The sequence below is a fragment of the Lampetra fluviatilis genome, chromosome 14, assembly GCF_964198595.1.
Source record: "Lampetra fluviatilis chromosome 14, kcLamFluv1.1, whole genome shotgun sequence".
Lineage (NCBI taxonomy): Eukaryota > Metazoa > Chordata > Hyperoartia > Petromyzontiformes > Petromyzontidae > Lampetra > Lampetra fluviatilis.
The window spans coordinates 10,234,493-10,250,707 of record NC_136288.1 but is presented as its reverse complement, the minus strand read 5'-3'; the positions used below and the strand labels follow the sequence as shown (position 1 = coordinate 10,250,707).

The window sequence follows — 16,215 nt, the reverse complement described above, 5'->3', positions numbered from 1 at the left end:
CTCACACACTCACACACACACTCACTCACCTACTCACTCACACTCACTCACCTGCTCACACACTCACTCACCTACTCACACACTCACCTACTCACTCACCCACACACTCACTACTCACACACTCACTCACACACTCACACACACACTCACTCACCTACTCACTCACACTCACTCACCTGCTCACACACTCACTCACCTACTCACACACTCACCTACTCACTCACCCACACACTCACTACTCACACACTCACTCACACACTCACACACACACTCACTCACCTACTCACTCACACTCACTCACCTGCTCACACACTCACTCACCTACTCACACACTCACCTACTCACTCACCCACACACTCACTACTCACACACTCACTCACACACTCACGCTACTACTCACACACGCAATCACTACTCACTCACACAATCACTCACACTCACTCACTCACACTACTACTCACACACCTACTACTCACTCACACACACACACACTACTCACTCACCTACTTACTACTCATTCACTCACACTACTCACCTACTACTCACTCACTACTCATTACTCACTCACCTACTGCTCACTCACTCTCACTACTCACCCACTCACACTACTCACTCCCTACTCACTCACAAACTCACCCACTCCCTACTCACTCACTACTCACAAACTCAGTACTCACTCACCAAGTCACCCACTCCCTACTCACTCACTACTCACTCACAAACTCACTCACTACTCACTCTCAAACTCACTACTCACCGACCAAGTCACCCACTACTCACTCACCAACAAACGCACGACTCACTCACCAACTCACCCACCCACTACTCACCAACTCACCCACCCACTACTCACCAACTCACTCACCTAAATCACGAATATGACGCCCCAATCACTAACTCACCTAATTCTCGGAACTCACCAACCTAAATCATTTACTCACCAACTCACCAACTCACCCACCCACTACTCACCAACTCACCCACCAACTCACTCACCAACTCACCACCCACTACTCACCAACTCACTCACCAACTCACCACCCACTACTCACCAACTCACCCACCAACTCACTCACCAACTCACCACCCACTACTCACCAACTCACTCACCTAAATCACGAACATGACGCCCCAATCACTAACTCACATAATTCTCGGAACTCACCAACCTAAATCATTTACTCACCAACTCACCCACCAACTCACTCACCAACTCACCAACTCACTCACTGCGATGTTGACGCGGCCTCACAGTGCACCTAGCCTGGCACGCACACCGAGCCAGCTGCGATGTTGACGCAGACTCGCAAGTGCACCTAGCCTGGCACCCACACCGAGCTGGTGGCATCGACGGGGAGCGGTGCCGCAAGTGGTTGGCTCGCTAATGATCTGAACCGGTCCTGGGGTTTCACCTAGGTCGACTGAGCCTTAAATAAGTAGCTGGTGTGTAAGCATCACTTACTGGGAACACAAAGGCGGCCGGGCGTGGTGCTGGCTACTCACGCTCGCAGCACGTGCGCACGCAGCGCGTGCGCACGCAGCGCGTGCGCACGCAGCGCGTGCGCACGCAGCACGTGCGCACGCAGCACGTGCGCACGCAGCACGTGCGCACGCAGCACGTGCGCACGCAGCACGTGCGCACGCAGCACGTGCCGGCCATACGGATGATCTTTGTGTGTGCACGCAGTAAAACCCCGAGGTTAAATGCACAAACAATGCACGTGTTGTGTGTACGTAGGTTGAACTTCTTTCGCACAATACGTAGGCAACCGTGCTAATCGGAGTTATGGGGGATGGGACAACACAAAAATCGGTTCTAACACTAAACACAAAAACGCAGTTCCAGAGAAACGAGTCTTCGATCTTTCGATTTAAAGCTTCTTTCGTGACTGCAGGGATTCATCTTCTTGGTTCTTTCGGTAAAGTCACGTAGAAGGGAAGTAATAAAATAATAAAAATAAAACATAAAAAGACAATTCTCACGACGTTTCGGCCACAACGCAAGCAGCCGTCCTCAGGTGAAGACCAGGTCTGTCGGGGAGACAGCGTCTGAATGAAACACCACCACGCTGTCTCCCCGACAGACCTGGTCTTCACCTGAGGACGGCTGCTTGCGTTGTGGCCGAAACGTCGTGAGAATTATCTTTTTATGTTTTATTTTTTATTATTTTATTACTTCCCTTCTACGTGACTTTACCGAAAGAACCAAGAAGATGAGTCTTCGATCATTTAAAAGTGCACAGCTCCAAGCGGCTTCCTAACATCGGTAGGAAGAGCGTTCCAGACGGCCGCAGAAGCGCATCTCAAAGCGCCACGCGATGCGGTGACCGCCTTCGCTTGCCGGTTACCCAAAATCCGCCGCTGCGAGGTTGATCCGCGTTTGCCCGATGGTGTTGCACGCTCCTTGTCGAGACCAGCGAGGTGTCGCGGTCCATTCGTGGCAAGCGCTTCGTGTGTGACGAGTGCGACCTCGCGACGCGCTCGTTCGGCAACCGGAGGCCAATGCAACTTCGGCGAGCACCGGACGGCAGAGGTCGCAACCGGGTACCCGATACCCGTACCCTACCCGATACCCGGCTACCCGTACCCGGCCGGGTACGGGTAGCCGTTTGCGACCCTGGTGCGGCCGGGTACGGGTAGGCCGTGAGTCACTGGTGAGTAACCGTTTGTCACTCATTTCGGGTAGGGTACGGGTAGGGAACGGGTACCCGTACCCGGCCGGGTACGGGTACCCATTTGCGACCCTGGTGCGGCCGGGTACAGGTAAGGAATCAAAACCCGTTTGTGACCTCTGCTGGACGGACACTGCCCATCAACGACCCATGCCAAAGAGTTGAGGACACGCTGCAGCTTGCCGTTGTTTGCCAGAGGTCCCCAAAGAGTAGCGAGTTGCTACAATCGAGCCTTGTCGATAACGATGCCACACACCACCACTGTGTTGGCTGTGTCACGACTCAATGTGTCGTAGAGTCTCGATATGAAAATTGCAGGACCCGACTATATTTTGCACCTGGCGATCCATGTACGTCGTCTCTACCCGTGTCCACTGTTTCATGGCTTTATTTTGGCGATTTTCGAAAAGTTTTTTTGGTTTGGCCATGTTTGTTTGTTGTAGTACAGAGTTAGACTGATGGCCTTAATCTAAGTTGTCTTGTGGTTGTTGTTGGTTGTTTGACTTGCATCCCACTCGGATTTTTGCACAGGGTTGGTGTACGGTGATTTTTTCTGCAATATTTTGCTGTCTTTTCTTGGATTTTCTGTTTGCACTTAGTCACATATTCACTTTTAGATGTTTTCTTGTTCATGTTTTTGTTTGTTGCGGTTGCACCCGATTCAAGAGCCGAATGGCTCACAGGGCTATACCTAATAAATAAACTTTGAAACTTTGTGTCGAAACGATATTTTTATTTTACCAGGTAAGGCCCACTGAGCTAATACGTAGCTCTTTTTTAGAAGCGACCTGGCCACAAATGATGGCTCAACGAAGCGGCTTATCGCGTGGAAATTAATAGCAGCCACATATAATCTAAACGCACGTCGATTCTAAATGTGGAGGGAAAAAACCAGGCGACCCGGGTAAAATCCACACGACCACGGAAACTCTAACATACAGGGGTCAGGGTTGGGATCACTCCCACGTCGTTCCTGTATACCAGGCGAGGCAGTTGAACACGTAGCAGGCTTTCGCGACCAATATTATTCATAAACGTTTTTGGGTTATATCCCGTTATTTATAAATGTGTCGTAACCCTCCACCCACCCGACACGGCCAATCAGTAAAGAAGGTGTCACGTTGACAAAAGACAAATAGTTCACTACTTTAGCCCACCGGTGTGTTGAAGAGTGAATCCAGCTCGCCACAGTGGCGTCCAATCTTACCCGCATCTCTCCGTGTCTGCATCAAACCACGTGTCTGCATCAAACCACGTGTCTGCATCAAACCACGTGCCGATGGAAGCGCCCAGGAGGTTGAGGTTCACGACGAAGTGGCACTCCTCCTCAAGCTCGGACGCGTGCGACAAGCCACAGGGCAGCTTCACGAATGTGACCGGTTTAAACCCTGGAATCATTTGATCGGTTTTCATTCTAGAGCAGGAACATCTATCTTCTTGGTTCTTTCGGTAAAGGCACGTAGAAGGGAAATAATAAAATAATAAAAATAAAACAAAATAAAATAATTCTCACGACATTTCGGCGTCATTCAGACGCTGTCTTTCCGACAGACCTGTTCTTCACCTGAGGACGGCTGCTTGCGTTGTGGCCGAAACGTCGTGAGAATGATAGTATTTTTTATTATTTTATTATTTCCCTTCTACGTGACTTCACCGAAAGAACCAAGAAGATGAATCCCTGCAGTCACGAAAGCTTTAAATCGAAATTTAACATCTATCTAGTTTGGTGTTTACCTAGTTAATTGAGGTTACAAGGGCTCTGGTTTTTGGTTCGACTCCCAGGCTCCGATCTCTGCACGCGGTTTCCGGGTGCCAGACGCAAGGGAACGGCGGTCAAGGGGGACGATGCGGGGAGCCAACAACCGGCACGAAAAAGAAGCCGCGCGCACACAATGCACCACCACCGGCAGTTTGATAAATGCGCTTTATTGAATTACGAAAACATTCTTGCAATGGCAAAGGTTAAAGCAACGTGAGAACGTTTGACATCTGTAACGGCACACTTCTGAAATGCTAAAACACGGTGGGCGTGGACGGATGGGCGACGTTTCTTGATTTGAAAGCGACCGCCCGTAGCTTACTCGTGAGACAAAACCAAAAGCTGAAGCGAGCTTCCTCGCGAGCCGTGATCTCGCGGTCGTCAAGCCGTGGACAACATTCGCATCATGATCAGAGGTTTCCCCCCCCCCCCCAACTCGCAACTAACGAAGTATTCTGTAACAACAACAAAAAGAAACATATAAAAACGTCACTTGTTAAAACTTGACCACGGTGGAAGTGGAATCGGTCTCCCCGCGCTGTGACGGCTAAACGAGTCTACGCGTCCGCTTCCAAGAGGCTGCGCAAGTAACGCTCGTAGCAGCGATCGGCCGCTTTCCCGGCGCGGATCTTCCGCCTGAGACGAGAGATGCCCCGGGAGAGCGACTCAGATGGGTCCCTCACCCAGGCCTCCCCCCCCACCACCACCTGCTCCTCCTCCTCCTCCTGGGGCTCCTCCACATCCACCTCCCAGTTCTCTTGCGGCAGCAGCTGTGAAAACAGAATTAGTCGGCGCGTTGTTTCTCCTGCAGCTCAAACGAGCCGCGGCGATGAGGCATTGGTGCTCATCCTCCTAGAGGGTATTAATTCTAGATTTGAAGTTTTCGTGACTGCAAGGATTCATACTCTTAGTTCTTTCGGTAAAGTCACGTAGGTAAAAAATGAAATTAAAAGTAATAAAAATAATTATTTGTAAAAAATTTATTTGTATTAATTTTAATTTCAAAATAAAATACTTATTTTTTTATTTTTTATTTTTATTACTTTTAATTTCATTTTTTATCTACGTGACTTTACCGAAAGAACTAAGAGTATGCTCATCCCCCTGTTTGCAGCCCTGCCACACAGCCCGTGGTGGAAACTTCCACATTTTTAAATAGGAAAAAAACGATGTTTTTAATCGGTCAAAAAAAATTGGTACTAAATGTATCAACCCGAAAGGGATGATGATGATGATGGGGCTGAGTGAACTCCCAACTTGGATTTCAACTCACGACCTTGGAATGGGGTGGAGGCCACTTGTGTTGGCATAGAGCGATGTTCAGCCATTATTAAATAATGGAAATGATGAAAACGTGTGAAACGCTCTTTAAAGATACGCTCCTTGAAAATCCGAAATTCATCCAGAGCACCCAAGGCATGAATCCTGCTTCAAAAGCGATTTAATGTAGGGATGCACAGTGCTGTATCACAAGCACAGGGCACAGATGGTACCAGTCACATTAGAAGACTCAACAGCTGCCACCTGCAAACGCACCCTCACAACCTCAACTCACACTGGCACTGTATTTATAATTTATTTGATCTTACATAGCAGTGCAATTAATGACATTGCATCTCAAATACTGGAGAATTTGTAACGTGGAGCTTTCACAGACGCGCTGGAAACCACAAGCAGTAAGGCAGCCATAAGTTGTGTCAACATTTGCTCAAGGTCTGTGGGTCCTATACCCGGATGTTTGGCCAACTCCATGAATGAGTGTTCATATTCTTGGTTCTTTCGGTAAAGTCACATAGAAGGGAAATAATAAAAATAAAACATAATAAGATAAAAATTCTCACGACGTTTCGGCCACAACGCAAGCAGCCGTCCTCAGGTGAAGAACAGGGCTGTCGGAAAGACAGCGTCCTAATGAACACTGCTAAGCTTGGCAGCGTATTTTTAAGCTGGGTCAGAGGAGGAGAGAGCCATGACAAAGGAGTTTACATATCAGCAGAGGAATTTAGCATATTGATGACAAATGCAGATATGGGATTAGTCACTACTTGTGGAATGTGTAGGTGGTGGAGGGTCTGAAAGTCATATTATGCTAGTGTATTATGTAGGATTAGCAGTAATAAAGGGAGGCAAATAGGATTAGCAGTAATAAAGGATGCCGCGACTCTAAGACCTGGTGGCTAAAGCACAGCAAGTTGGCACAGTAGGGGGCACAGGTGGTGCATCAGCCAGTCATCTCGGTCATCTCGGTCAGTCGACCCGTGGCACCTGGGTCTGCCCCGTGACCTCCTGCCAGCGGGCGTTCGACACTTCACGTGGCCTCAGGGTGCACATGGCCTGGCACAAGCGTCGTGGTGACGTCACCGCCACTTAGTGGCGAATGGCGGTTGTTGTGGATGTGTGTGTGCGTGTATGTGTGTGTATGTGTGTGTGCGTGTATGTGTGTGTGCGTGTATGTGTGTATGTGTGTGTGCGTGTATGTGTGCGTGTATGTGTGTGTGCGTGTATGTGTGTGTGCGTGTATGTGTGTGTGTGTATGTGCGTGTATGTGTGTGTGTATGTGTGTGTATGGTGAGCGGCAGTGCAGCGGTTAGCGCGCTGCGCTACGAACCCGGCGATCCGGGTTCGATTCCCGCTCACGGCCAACACCGGTGACGATTATCTGAACCGGTCCTGGGCCTCCCCTAGGTCGACTCAGCCTCAAATGAGTACCTGGTGCGGTGTGTAAACATCGCCACTAGGGAGACAAAGGCGGTAGGGCGTGGTGCTGGCCACCCACCCCCTTGTGGACCATTCCAGGCTTCATAGGTGCTCGCTAACAGCACTTGCCCCTACAGTCTGTTAAGGCTATATGGGAGATCTTTTTTTTGTATGGTGAACTTCTTTCGCGCCATACGTTGCCAACCGTGCTAATGTAAGGTGCAGGGGAAGGATAACAAACTGAACACAAATTAAGTTCTAAAGAAATTACTTTTCAATTTATATTTAAAAGTGCATAGCTCCAGAGGCTTCCGAATATCGGAAGAGCGTTCCAGATGGCCGCAGAAGCGTATACGAGAAAGTGCGCGATGCGGTGACCCCATCTTTGTTCGATGCCCAACCAAAATCCGCTGCTGCGAGGATGACCGGAGTCCGCGTGATGATGGTTTATGCTCCTTGACGACATCAGCGAGGTATTGCCGTGTTCCCAACGGGCGGTCGGAGTGCTGTTTCTATCACAGCGGCGTGCAACTCACCTTTGCTTTAGCGGGGGTGCAGGTGAGCGAGCTTGCCGACATCTCGGCGGGACCGCAGAGCCACGCTGAGAGCTGCCGCTCAAAGCTGCGACGACAACGACAACAACGACGACGATGACGACTTCACGACAAACGCAGGGAGCCCAGTTCCTCGACGCGGTCACGCAAACGGATGCCACCGAGTACCGGGTTCGAATGAAATAAAACAAATCTTAACGCGTCCAATGTGCGTGCGGCTTTCCGGGCTGGGCGGCGCGTCGAGCATTTTCTTAGAATCTCGAGCCACGCGCCGCTTGCGGGCACCTTCAGGAGTTACAAAGACGAGCCGCGGCCCCCCAAAAGCGCTGCCCAACTCAGAGCACCGCACCGATTACGTGCAGCTGTGGAAACTTATCGAGAGAAAAGTCATTAGAAATTGGAAAACGTTCTGTCAAATAATTACACTTGCCAATTGATGCAACATGGCATGTAAACTTGGCACTCCGCACCCAGTTTTCCACCAGTGAATTAGCCCGAACAAATTTGGGTCCCAAACACCGCCACCTGATCGGTTCTTGTGGACAGGGAAATGTACAGTGAGAGTCGTAACACTGCAGATAAAACGTCAACAGCCTCTTTGCCACATTTCAAAAAATTGTTCACAACCCATCATCCACACAGCCTTCTGAGGTCGTATAATTTCAGCAACGTTAGTTGCATAATGCGAACTCTGTACCGGTTTTAACATTCAATGTCTCATCAGCGGTCAGGCTTGCTCAAACCAATGCACTGCCAGATCTTTGTAGTCAAGGAATCTTATTCTTAGGTTTTTTCGGTAAAGTCACGTAGGTAAAACATCAAAATTAATTAAAAATAAAATAAAATAAAAAATCACGACGTTTCGGAGGCAACACAAGTCTCCGTCATCAGGTGGGACCGTCACAGCCGGATTAGCTGCATCAAGTGAGGCAATGATTCAAGATGTAATCCCTTAAAAGCAAGTTGAGGGGGGGAGGAGAGGGGGGGGGAGCTCATCAGAATGTGGTAGCCAATGAATGGAACGTATCGGGAGGGAGGGGGGCAGGGCTCAAAGACGGCACGGAGTGCAACGTGCAACGCATCGGGAGGGGGAGGGGGGCGGGGCCAAAAGGATGGACGACGGCTTGGACGCGGTTTCTGCTGCACACGCCAACGCATTGGACAGAGAGGGGGAGGGGAGGCCTGATACACATGATAGAAAAAGAACGAAAATGCCCATGTTTATACCAATGAAGAGAGTACTGTTAAACACTGGGGATGTTAACACTCGGTAAAGTAAAGTAAAATAGTGCCTGTCAGATAAGATGGTCCAAAAAAGTGTAATTAAGTCTTTTTTGCGTGGTTGATAACATCTTTCCAATGATTACTAAGTTTGTACCCATCATCACGGTTGAATATACAAACACAGACATAATTTCAACCGTGATGATGGGTACAAACTTAGTAATCATTGGAAAGATGTTATCATCCACGCAAAAAAGACTTAATTACACTTTTTTGGACCATCTTATCTGACAGGCACTATTTTACTTCACTTTACCGAGTGTTAACATCCCCAGTGTTTAACAGTACTCTTTTCATTGGTATAAACATGGGCATTTTCGTTCTTTTTCTATCATGTGTATCAGGCCTCCCCTCCCCCTCTCTGTCCAATGCGTTGGCGTGTGCAGCAGAAACCGCGTCCAAGCCGACGTCCATCCTTTTGGCCCCGCCCCCCTCCCCCTCCCGATGCGTTGCACGTTGCACTCCGTGCCGTCTTTGAGCCCTGCCCCCCTCCCTCCCGATACGTTCCATTCATTGGCTACCACATTCTGATGAGCTCCCCCCCCCTCTCCTCCCCCCCTCAACTTGCTTTTAAGGGATTACATCTTGAATCATTGCCTCACTTGATGCAGCTAATCCGGCTGTGACGGTCCCACCTGATGACGGAGACTTGTGTTGCCTCCGAAACGTCGTGAATTTTTATTAATTTTGATGTTTTACCTACGTGACTTTACCGAAAAAACCTAAAAATATGATTCCTTGCAGTCACGAAAGCTTCAAATCTAGAGTCAAGAAATCTCTCTATAAGGCATGGCGGGGCTCCTAGTTCAACAGAAAACAGTATCATACGTAATAATGATCTTATTTCAATTGATATGGCACTTTCTTAAATGCCTCAGCAATTTAAAAGTGCTTTCCATCCAATCTCGTGTCAATACAAGAGAATGCTGCTCTGTGCAATCTCACTTCAGGAATTTGCAGGTAGATTTTTCAAGAGCAGCCAAATACTCTGAACGGGTGATGTTCACTCTGAATTTGTAGGAAAAAACCGGAGGACCCGGAGAAAAATCACACGACCACGGGGCGGAGAGAGAGAGACATGCAAATTCCAAATATGAAGGCGTTAGGGTTGCGATCAAACCCACGACCGCCTGTATACCAGGCGAGGTAATTAACATCTCGTCACTGCGGTGCCCTTAAGCCAGGGGTGGGGAACCTTTTTTCTGCCAAGGGCCATTTGGACATTTATAACATCATTCGCGGGCCGCACAAAATGATCAACTTAAAGATAATCCTGTAATATTTGTTCAAACATTTCATTAACTCACCCCTAACGTGATAGCTGGAACTGCCAAATGATTTTGCGAGCCGGACGTTCCCCGCCCCTGCCCTAAGGCAACGTAATGACGAGCGTGTGGGGGGGCGTGCGGTGCATTGTGGGAGACCGCACTGCTGTCGTCGTGACGTCACAGCCTCACCTGGCGTTGTCCTCGCGCTCGCGCTGCAGCGCCTCCTGCAGCTCGTCCGTGAGCGACTCCGGCAGCAGCGCCGCGGCTCCGTCCACCACGGCAAAGCGGACGGGCCGCCGCCGCCGCTGCTGCCCGACGTCGGCACCCTGCTGTGATCTGCAAGGCAGTCGCCGACTTTACGAGCCCCATCAGCACAAAGTGCCTTTTGCGTTTAGTTTGTTGCCTTTGCCTCGCACAGCCGATTAGCATGGTTGGCTACGTACGGTGCGAAATAAGTTCAACGTACACAAATAGAATGGTTGGCTAAGTACGGTACAAAAGAAGTTCAACGTACATGCACACATAGCACGGTTGACTACGTACGGTGCGAAATAAGTTCAACATACACAAATAGAACGGTTGGCTACGTACGGCGCGAAAGAAGTTCACCGTACACGCACACATCGCACGGGTGGCTACGTATGGTGCAAAAGAAGTTCAACATACACAAATAGAACGGTTGGCTATGTACGGTGCGAAAGAAGTTCAGCATGCACGCACACATAGCACGGTTAGCTACGCATAGTTTTTTTTTTTATTATTATCTGGTGTATGTACGTGACAAGCCACTTCTTGTTGAGCTATCATTTGTGACAGCCAGATCGCTTTTGAAGAAGAGTTATACAGAGCTCAGTGGGGCCTGACCTGGTAAAATAAAAATAGTTCATAGTTGTGTCCAGTTGTATTATTCTCCGCCGTATGTACGTGTACATGAACGACGGCGGCGGCGGCCGGCGTCTGTGGCAGCGCTTGTGCACGTACCGAGCGGCCCTCAGCGTGGCTGCCTGCGCCTCCTCCCACGAGGCCGGGGGCCGGTAGCTGTGGAGGTCGCGCTCGAGGTAGTAGACCAGCGCGTCGCCGCCTTCGCACAGCGCGTCTGCAGGGAGAGCGGCGACACGAAGCGGCAGCCGTGAGGCAGCGGCACGCACAACGCTGCGCCAGAGGCCGCAAACGGGTTTTGATTCCTTAGCCGTACCCGGCCGCACCAGGGTCGCAAACAGGTACCCGTACCCGGCCGTACGGGTATCGGGTACCTGATTGCGACCTCTGGGATGAAGCCATGTTGCAGGCGCGGGTGGGTTGATTCTAGGAACTTGAATTGTGAGAAGAGACAAGACGTTGGGAAATGAGCGACAAACGGTGACTCACCAGTGACTCACGGTCTACCCGTACCCGGCCGCACCAGGGTCGCAAACAGGTACCCGTACCCGTACCCAACAGATTAAATCCGCTCGATTTATTTTATTTTCGGAATCGTTACGTGTAAAGAGCAGAATCGTAAAACGTCATCTCAGTCGGAACTCGATAATTATCATTATTATGAGTCCACTTTATTGCCCAGGAAAGCCTCCATACTGCTCTTCTGCAAGTGATAGCAGAAGTGCAAAAACGAGACCTTGGATATTAAGTACTATAAAAAAAACACAATTCGCAAGTTATTTTATATACTGTTACTAAAAATATTTTATTTTAAAATTATCGATGTTCAATTAAATGTGCTTAAAACATTATTTTTCTGCATTTTATTACATATTGGGACCAAAATTTTTCCATAATAGACGTCAATGGCAAAACATGGTTCGATATACGGAATTTCTCTTCACGGACAGCTTTTGAGGAACACATCTGTTCCGTTATCAAGGGATTCCCGTAATTGTTAAAATTCGGCTAAATTAGGACGATGACACTGGCACACGATGACCGACCACCCCTCTTCGAATGACGTCATGGGACGTCGACATCCACCACGAAGCAATCGGCGTGTCGTTATTTTTTTGACGGTTGATACACAGACACCACGGTATTAACCAGGGCGGCCGGTCGAAACCAATACGGGGAACCTCTGCAAGCGGCGACCGCGCCACCGCCGGGCCCGCGCCCTCAGCCTCAACTGCGAGCATGGGGCATGTCGGGTGCGTGCACCTGAAGAGACGTGTTCCATCTCAATGAAGCACTCGGACAACTTGTGTCCAACGCAGCATTCGAGCAGCTCGTCCCACGGCACGGCACAGCGCGCTCCGAAGCGTCGCTCCTCCTCCTCGTCCTCCTCCTCCTCTCCCCCACACGCACCGCGGTTCGCGTCCCTCTCCGTGCCGGCGGCTCTCTTCAGAATCCGCGCCAGGTTTGACAACAGCACCGGCCGGGACTCCACGGAAGCCACGCGTGGCACGTATTTCTCCAGGGCGTCGTCGACAGTCGACCAATCGGCTGGGGAACACAGGACAGCGCCGCGCGGGTGATTGGCTGAGACCGTTATGGGTAACGCGCGATTGCGCTGTATTGACGCTGTGCACAACAACGTCTCATTAAATTTCGATTTAAAGCTTCTTTCGTGACTGCAGGGATTCATCTTCTTGGTTCTTACGGTAAAGTCTCTCCACCTGAGGACGGCTGCTTGCGTTGTGGCCGAAACGTCGTGAGAATTATTTTATGATGTTTAATTTTTATTATTTTATTATTTCCATTCTACGTGACTTTACAGAAAACGTCTCATTAGTTTCAATGTCAACTTGCCTCAACGTGAAATGTCAAGGTGCAGCCCTGCAATTGATAGCTCATGCATCGGCGGCAGAAGGGCCTCCACTAAAGCCAACTCTCGAGGGTATTTCGATCTCCTCTTTCAAGCTGACCGAGGGCCTTGGAAGAGGCCGGAGTACCCACATTTGACCCCACCAAATGTAACCTGCCCATCGACTGCGGTGCAGCCATCAATGCATCTGCATGGACAGTTGGCACGGTGGGAGGGATTGGAGAAACTTGCTCCATTTGTTTCAACTGCCGCACCGAGAGATGGAATTGCACCCGGCGCCCCTCTGCATCCCAAGTCCGTTGCGCGCGAGCCGCTAACCCTCACACCGCTGCGGGAGCTCCCTTCGTTCATCAGTCAAAAATGGGGAAAACGTTTCTTCGTCGCTCGACATTCCTCTACAGGTGTGGGCAAATTCATAAACAGGTGAGGAATTCTGTCTTGATGCGCAAACTCCAGCAGCAAATTGCGCACTTTGGTTGGCCGTCGACGTTCGAAGCGGACCGCGACCTCCCCCCCCCCCCCCCTCAAAGGATTGGCGCCACCCCCGTGGTCGCCCCCCACGATGCGTGGATGAAACACATCGGTCGAGACACCGGTGTACGGCAGCCAAGAGCGGTTGATGCGAACGCTGTCGCAAGAGGTCACACGTTTGCCGCAATGCTCCTTCGCCAACTGTTCTGTGATAAACTAATGAATATTTCGTTCAAATAAAAACGCCTCGGCGTTTCCCGCGTGGGCACCCCCCCCCCACCACCTTCTTGCGGGGGCGGCGGCGGCAGCTGGAACCCCAGGAGGACGGTCTCGAGCCACCGCAGGTGCCGCGGCGAGTTCCAGCCCAGGTGGGGCGGCAGGGCCTCGGCGCGCGAGCCCCGGGAGAACTCCGCAGGCGGCCAGGACAGCGCGGCCAGGCTCGCGGAGCAGGCCACGGCCGCCAGGTGGCGGATGATGCCGTTGTACAGCTCCACGATGGCCCGGGGAGACTGCAGCGGAGACACGCGGCGTCCGCGCACGGCGAAAACCACAACACGCCAGTGATGACTCGCAACAAAGCTCGGGAGTAATAAACAGTTCCACTAATCGCATATGTGCATTTCCCATAAATATGCTAAATTTCTTTTGATATGCAAATTATTTAGTCAAGGCGCTCTTCCCCCCTCCATCCCAGCTTAAATAGTCGCTCCAAGCCTGGAGTGTGTCATTCAGACTCTGTCTTCTCGACAGACCTGTTCTTCACCTGAGGACGGCTGCTTGCGTTGTGGCCGAAACATCGTGAGAATTATTTTATAACGTTCTATTCTTATTATTTTATTATTTCCATTCTACGTGACTTTACCGAAAGAACCAAGAAGATGAGTTCCACAGGAGTGACAAGGTAAACCTCGTGTTGCTGGCGAACTCCTCCACCCGTATTCTTGGTTCTTTCGGTAAAGTCACGTAGAAGGGAAATAATAAAATAATAAAAATATAAAACTATCAAATTCTCACGACGTTTCGACTGCAACACAAGCAATCATCATCAGGTGTGAAATCCAGAGAGCGCACGCTTGGAATTACACCGAGAAACTGAGGTAGGGCGGGGAACCCGGGGCCGGCCCAGGACATGCTCGCGGGACTATGTTTTCTCGGCTGCCCTAGGAACGCCTGGGAATTCCCCAGGAAGAGCTAGTCTCTCGCCAGGGAATAGGAGGTCTGGACCGCCCTACTCAGCACGCTGCTGCCGCCGCGATCCTCACCAGGACAACAGGACTGAGAAACGAATGAACGAACTGACGTAGGAGTGAGAAGGACTGCAGCAGAGCAGACACCCCCCCCCCCAAGGGGTGTCGGAGGGTGTGCGGAGTCTTTCATCATTTTAATAATAATGTACCCACAGTAAAATGCTCGGGCGGACTGCGCTGACCGAACGAGTTATACGCGGAGATTCTACGCCCAGTCACAGTGGACGAGGCGAGGCAAGTCGGACCTGTGGCCCCGCTTGGGCCCGGCGTCGGGCGGCCTGGTCCGGGTAGAAACGGCTCCCAAACTCTCGGCAGACACCCTCCTCCAGGAAGCCGCGCACCGAGTCGCAGCAGAGAGGCGGCGGCGCGGGGCAGCGGGACGCGAGCCAGCGCACGGCCTCTTTGAGCTGCATGGAGACACGCGGCACACGTTCACTCTCGGGGGGCGGTAGCGGTGGCGACAGCGCAGTGGTGGTGCTCATTTACTTGATACAGCTGGCTGTGACGGTTCCACCTGAAGACGGAGGCTTGTGTTGCTTCCGAAACGTCGTGAATTTTTTTATTTGTTTTATTTTACTTTTATTAATTTAAATTTATTACCTACGTGACTTTACCGAAAAAAACTAAGGGTGTGAATCCTTGCAGTCACGAAAGCTTCAAATCTAGAAGTGGTGGTGCAGCCTGTTTGATAACACGGCGGGGTTAAGTGGTTGCGTTCCTGAAGAACACTGAGAAAACCTTGAACAACAGAGAAAATTAACATTGCCGCGTCAAGGTTTAGAATCGTTCAACAAGACGATTGTTTCGTCTGCTACATCAGTCAGTCGATTCTGAGAGAGAGAGAATATTTGTACGAGCAATTCATGTTTCGATTGAAAGTAAGTTACCAGTAATATTTGGGTACAGTATTGTTTTTGGAAGCATATCGTACTATTACACTCGTACTATTACACTGTGAATTTTATGGCATAATTAACTATTTTTGTGCTTACAAATCTTTAAAAAACAATATTTATATACAGTTTCTTCGGAGTCTGGAACGGATTAATCGTATTTACATACAATCCAATGGGGAAATTAGGTTCGAGTCACGACCAAATCGGGTTGCGACCAAAGTTATGGAACGAATTATGGTCGTGACCAGAGGTTACTACTGTAATAAATAATGTAGGGTAAAGCACGGTCCACAGTAACACGAGAGATGCATACGCAGGCTGAACAAATCCAGAATAAGAGTTTTTTTTTGGGTTAGATCGCATGAATATAAATGTGTCGTTAAACCCGCCACCGCCCAACGTAGCAAATCAGTAAGGTTTGTCACGTGAACAAAACATGCCAATTCGGTACTCGTTCAGCACACCGATGTGTTGGAGAGAAAAACCCACGACATATACAATTCGATTACCGTGACGTTTCGCCGGTAATTGCAACCAGCCTCATCAGGCGACAGCCAGAGCAGTGGCTAAATCCTCCTCCTGGTTCGGTCTTAAATAGAGGGGTGGATGTGCTGTCGT

At 50.1% G+C, this 16,215-nt stretch overlaps 1 protein-coding gene across 2 annotated transcripts in view; it reads right to left on the bottom strand.

The window, feature by feature from the left end:
- Positions 1 to 4,588: 4,588 nt before the first annotated feature.
- MCM3AP (minichromosome maintenance complex component 3 associated protein) overlaps positions 4,589 to 16,215 on the bottom strand; it is a 49,607-nt gene continuing 37,980 nt past the window's right edge. For both annotated transcript variants that reach the window (XM_078862690.1, XM_078862691.1), the window contains exons 25-31: positions 14,947 to 15,108; positions 13,738 to 13,963; positions 12,377 to 12,661; positions 11,216 to 11,330; positions 10,424 to 10,570; positions 7,665 to 7,749; positions 4,589 to 5,201 (exon numbers count right to left, since the gene is read on the bottom strand). In XM_078862690.1, the coding sequence (XP_078718816.1) occupies positions 4,989 to 5,201; positions 7,665 to 7,749; positions 10,424 to 10,570; positions 11,216 to 11,330; positions 12,377 to 12,661; positions 13,738 to 13,963; positions 14,947 to 15,108 (1,233 nt within the window). In that variant the 3' untranslated portion in view covers positions 4,589 to 4,988. The remainder of the gene's footprint in view (positions 5,202 to 7,664; positions 7,750 to 10,423; positions 10,571 to 11,215; positions 11,331 to 12,376; positions 12,662 to 13,737; positions 13,964 to 14,946; positions 15,109 to 16,215) is intronic.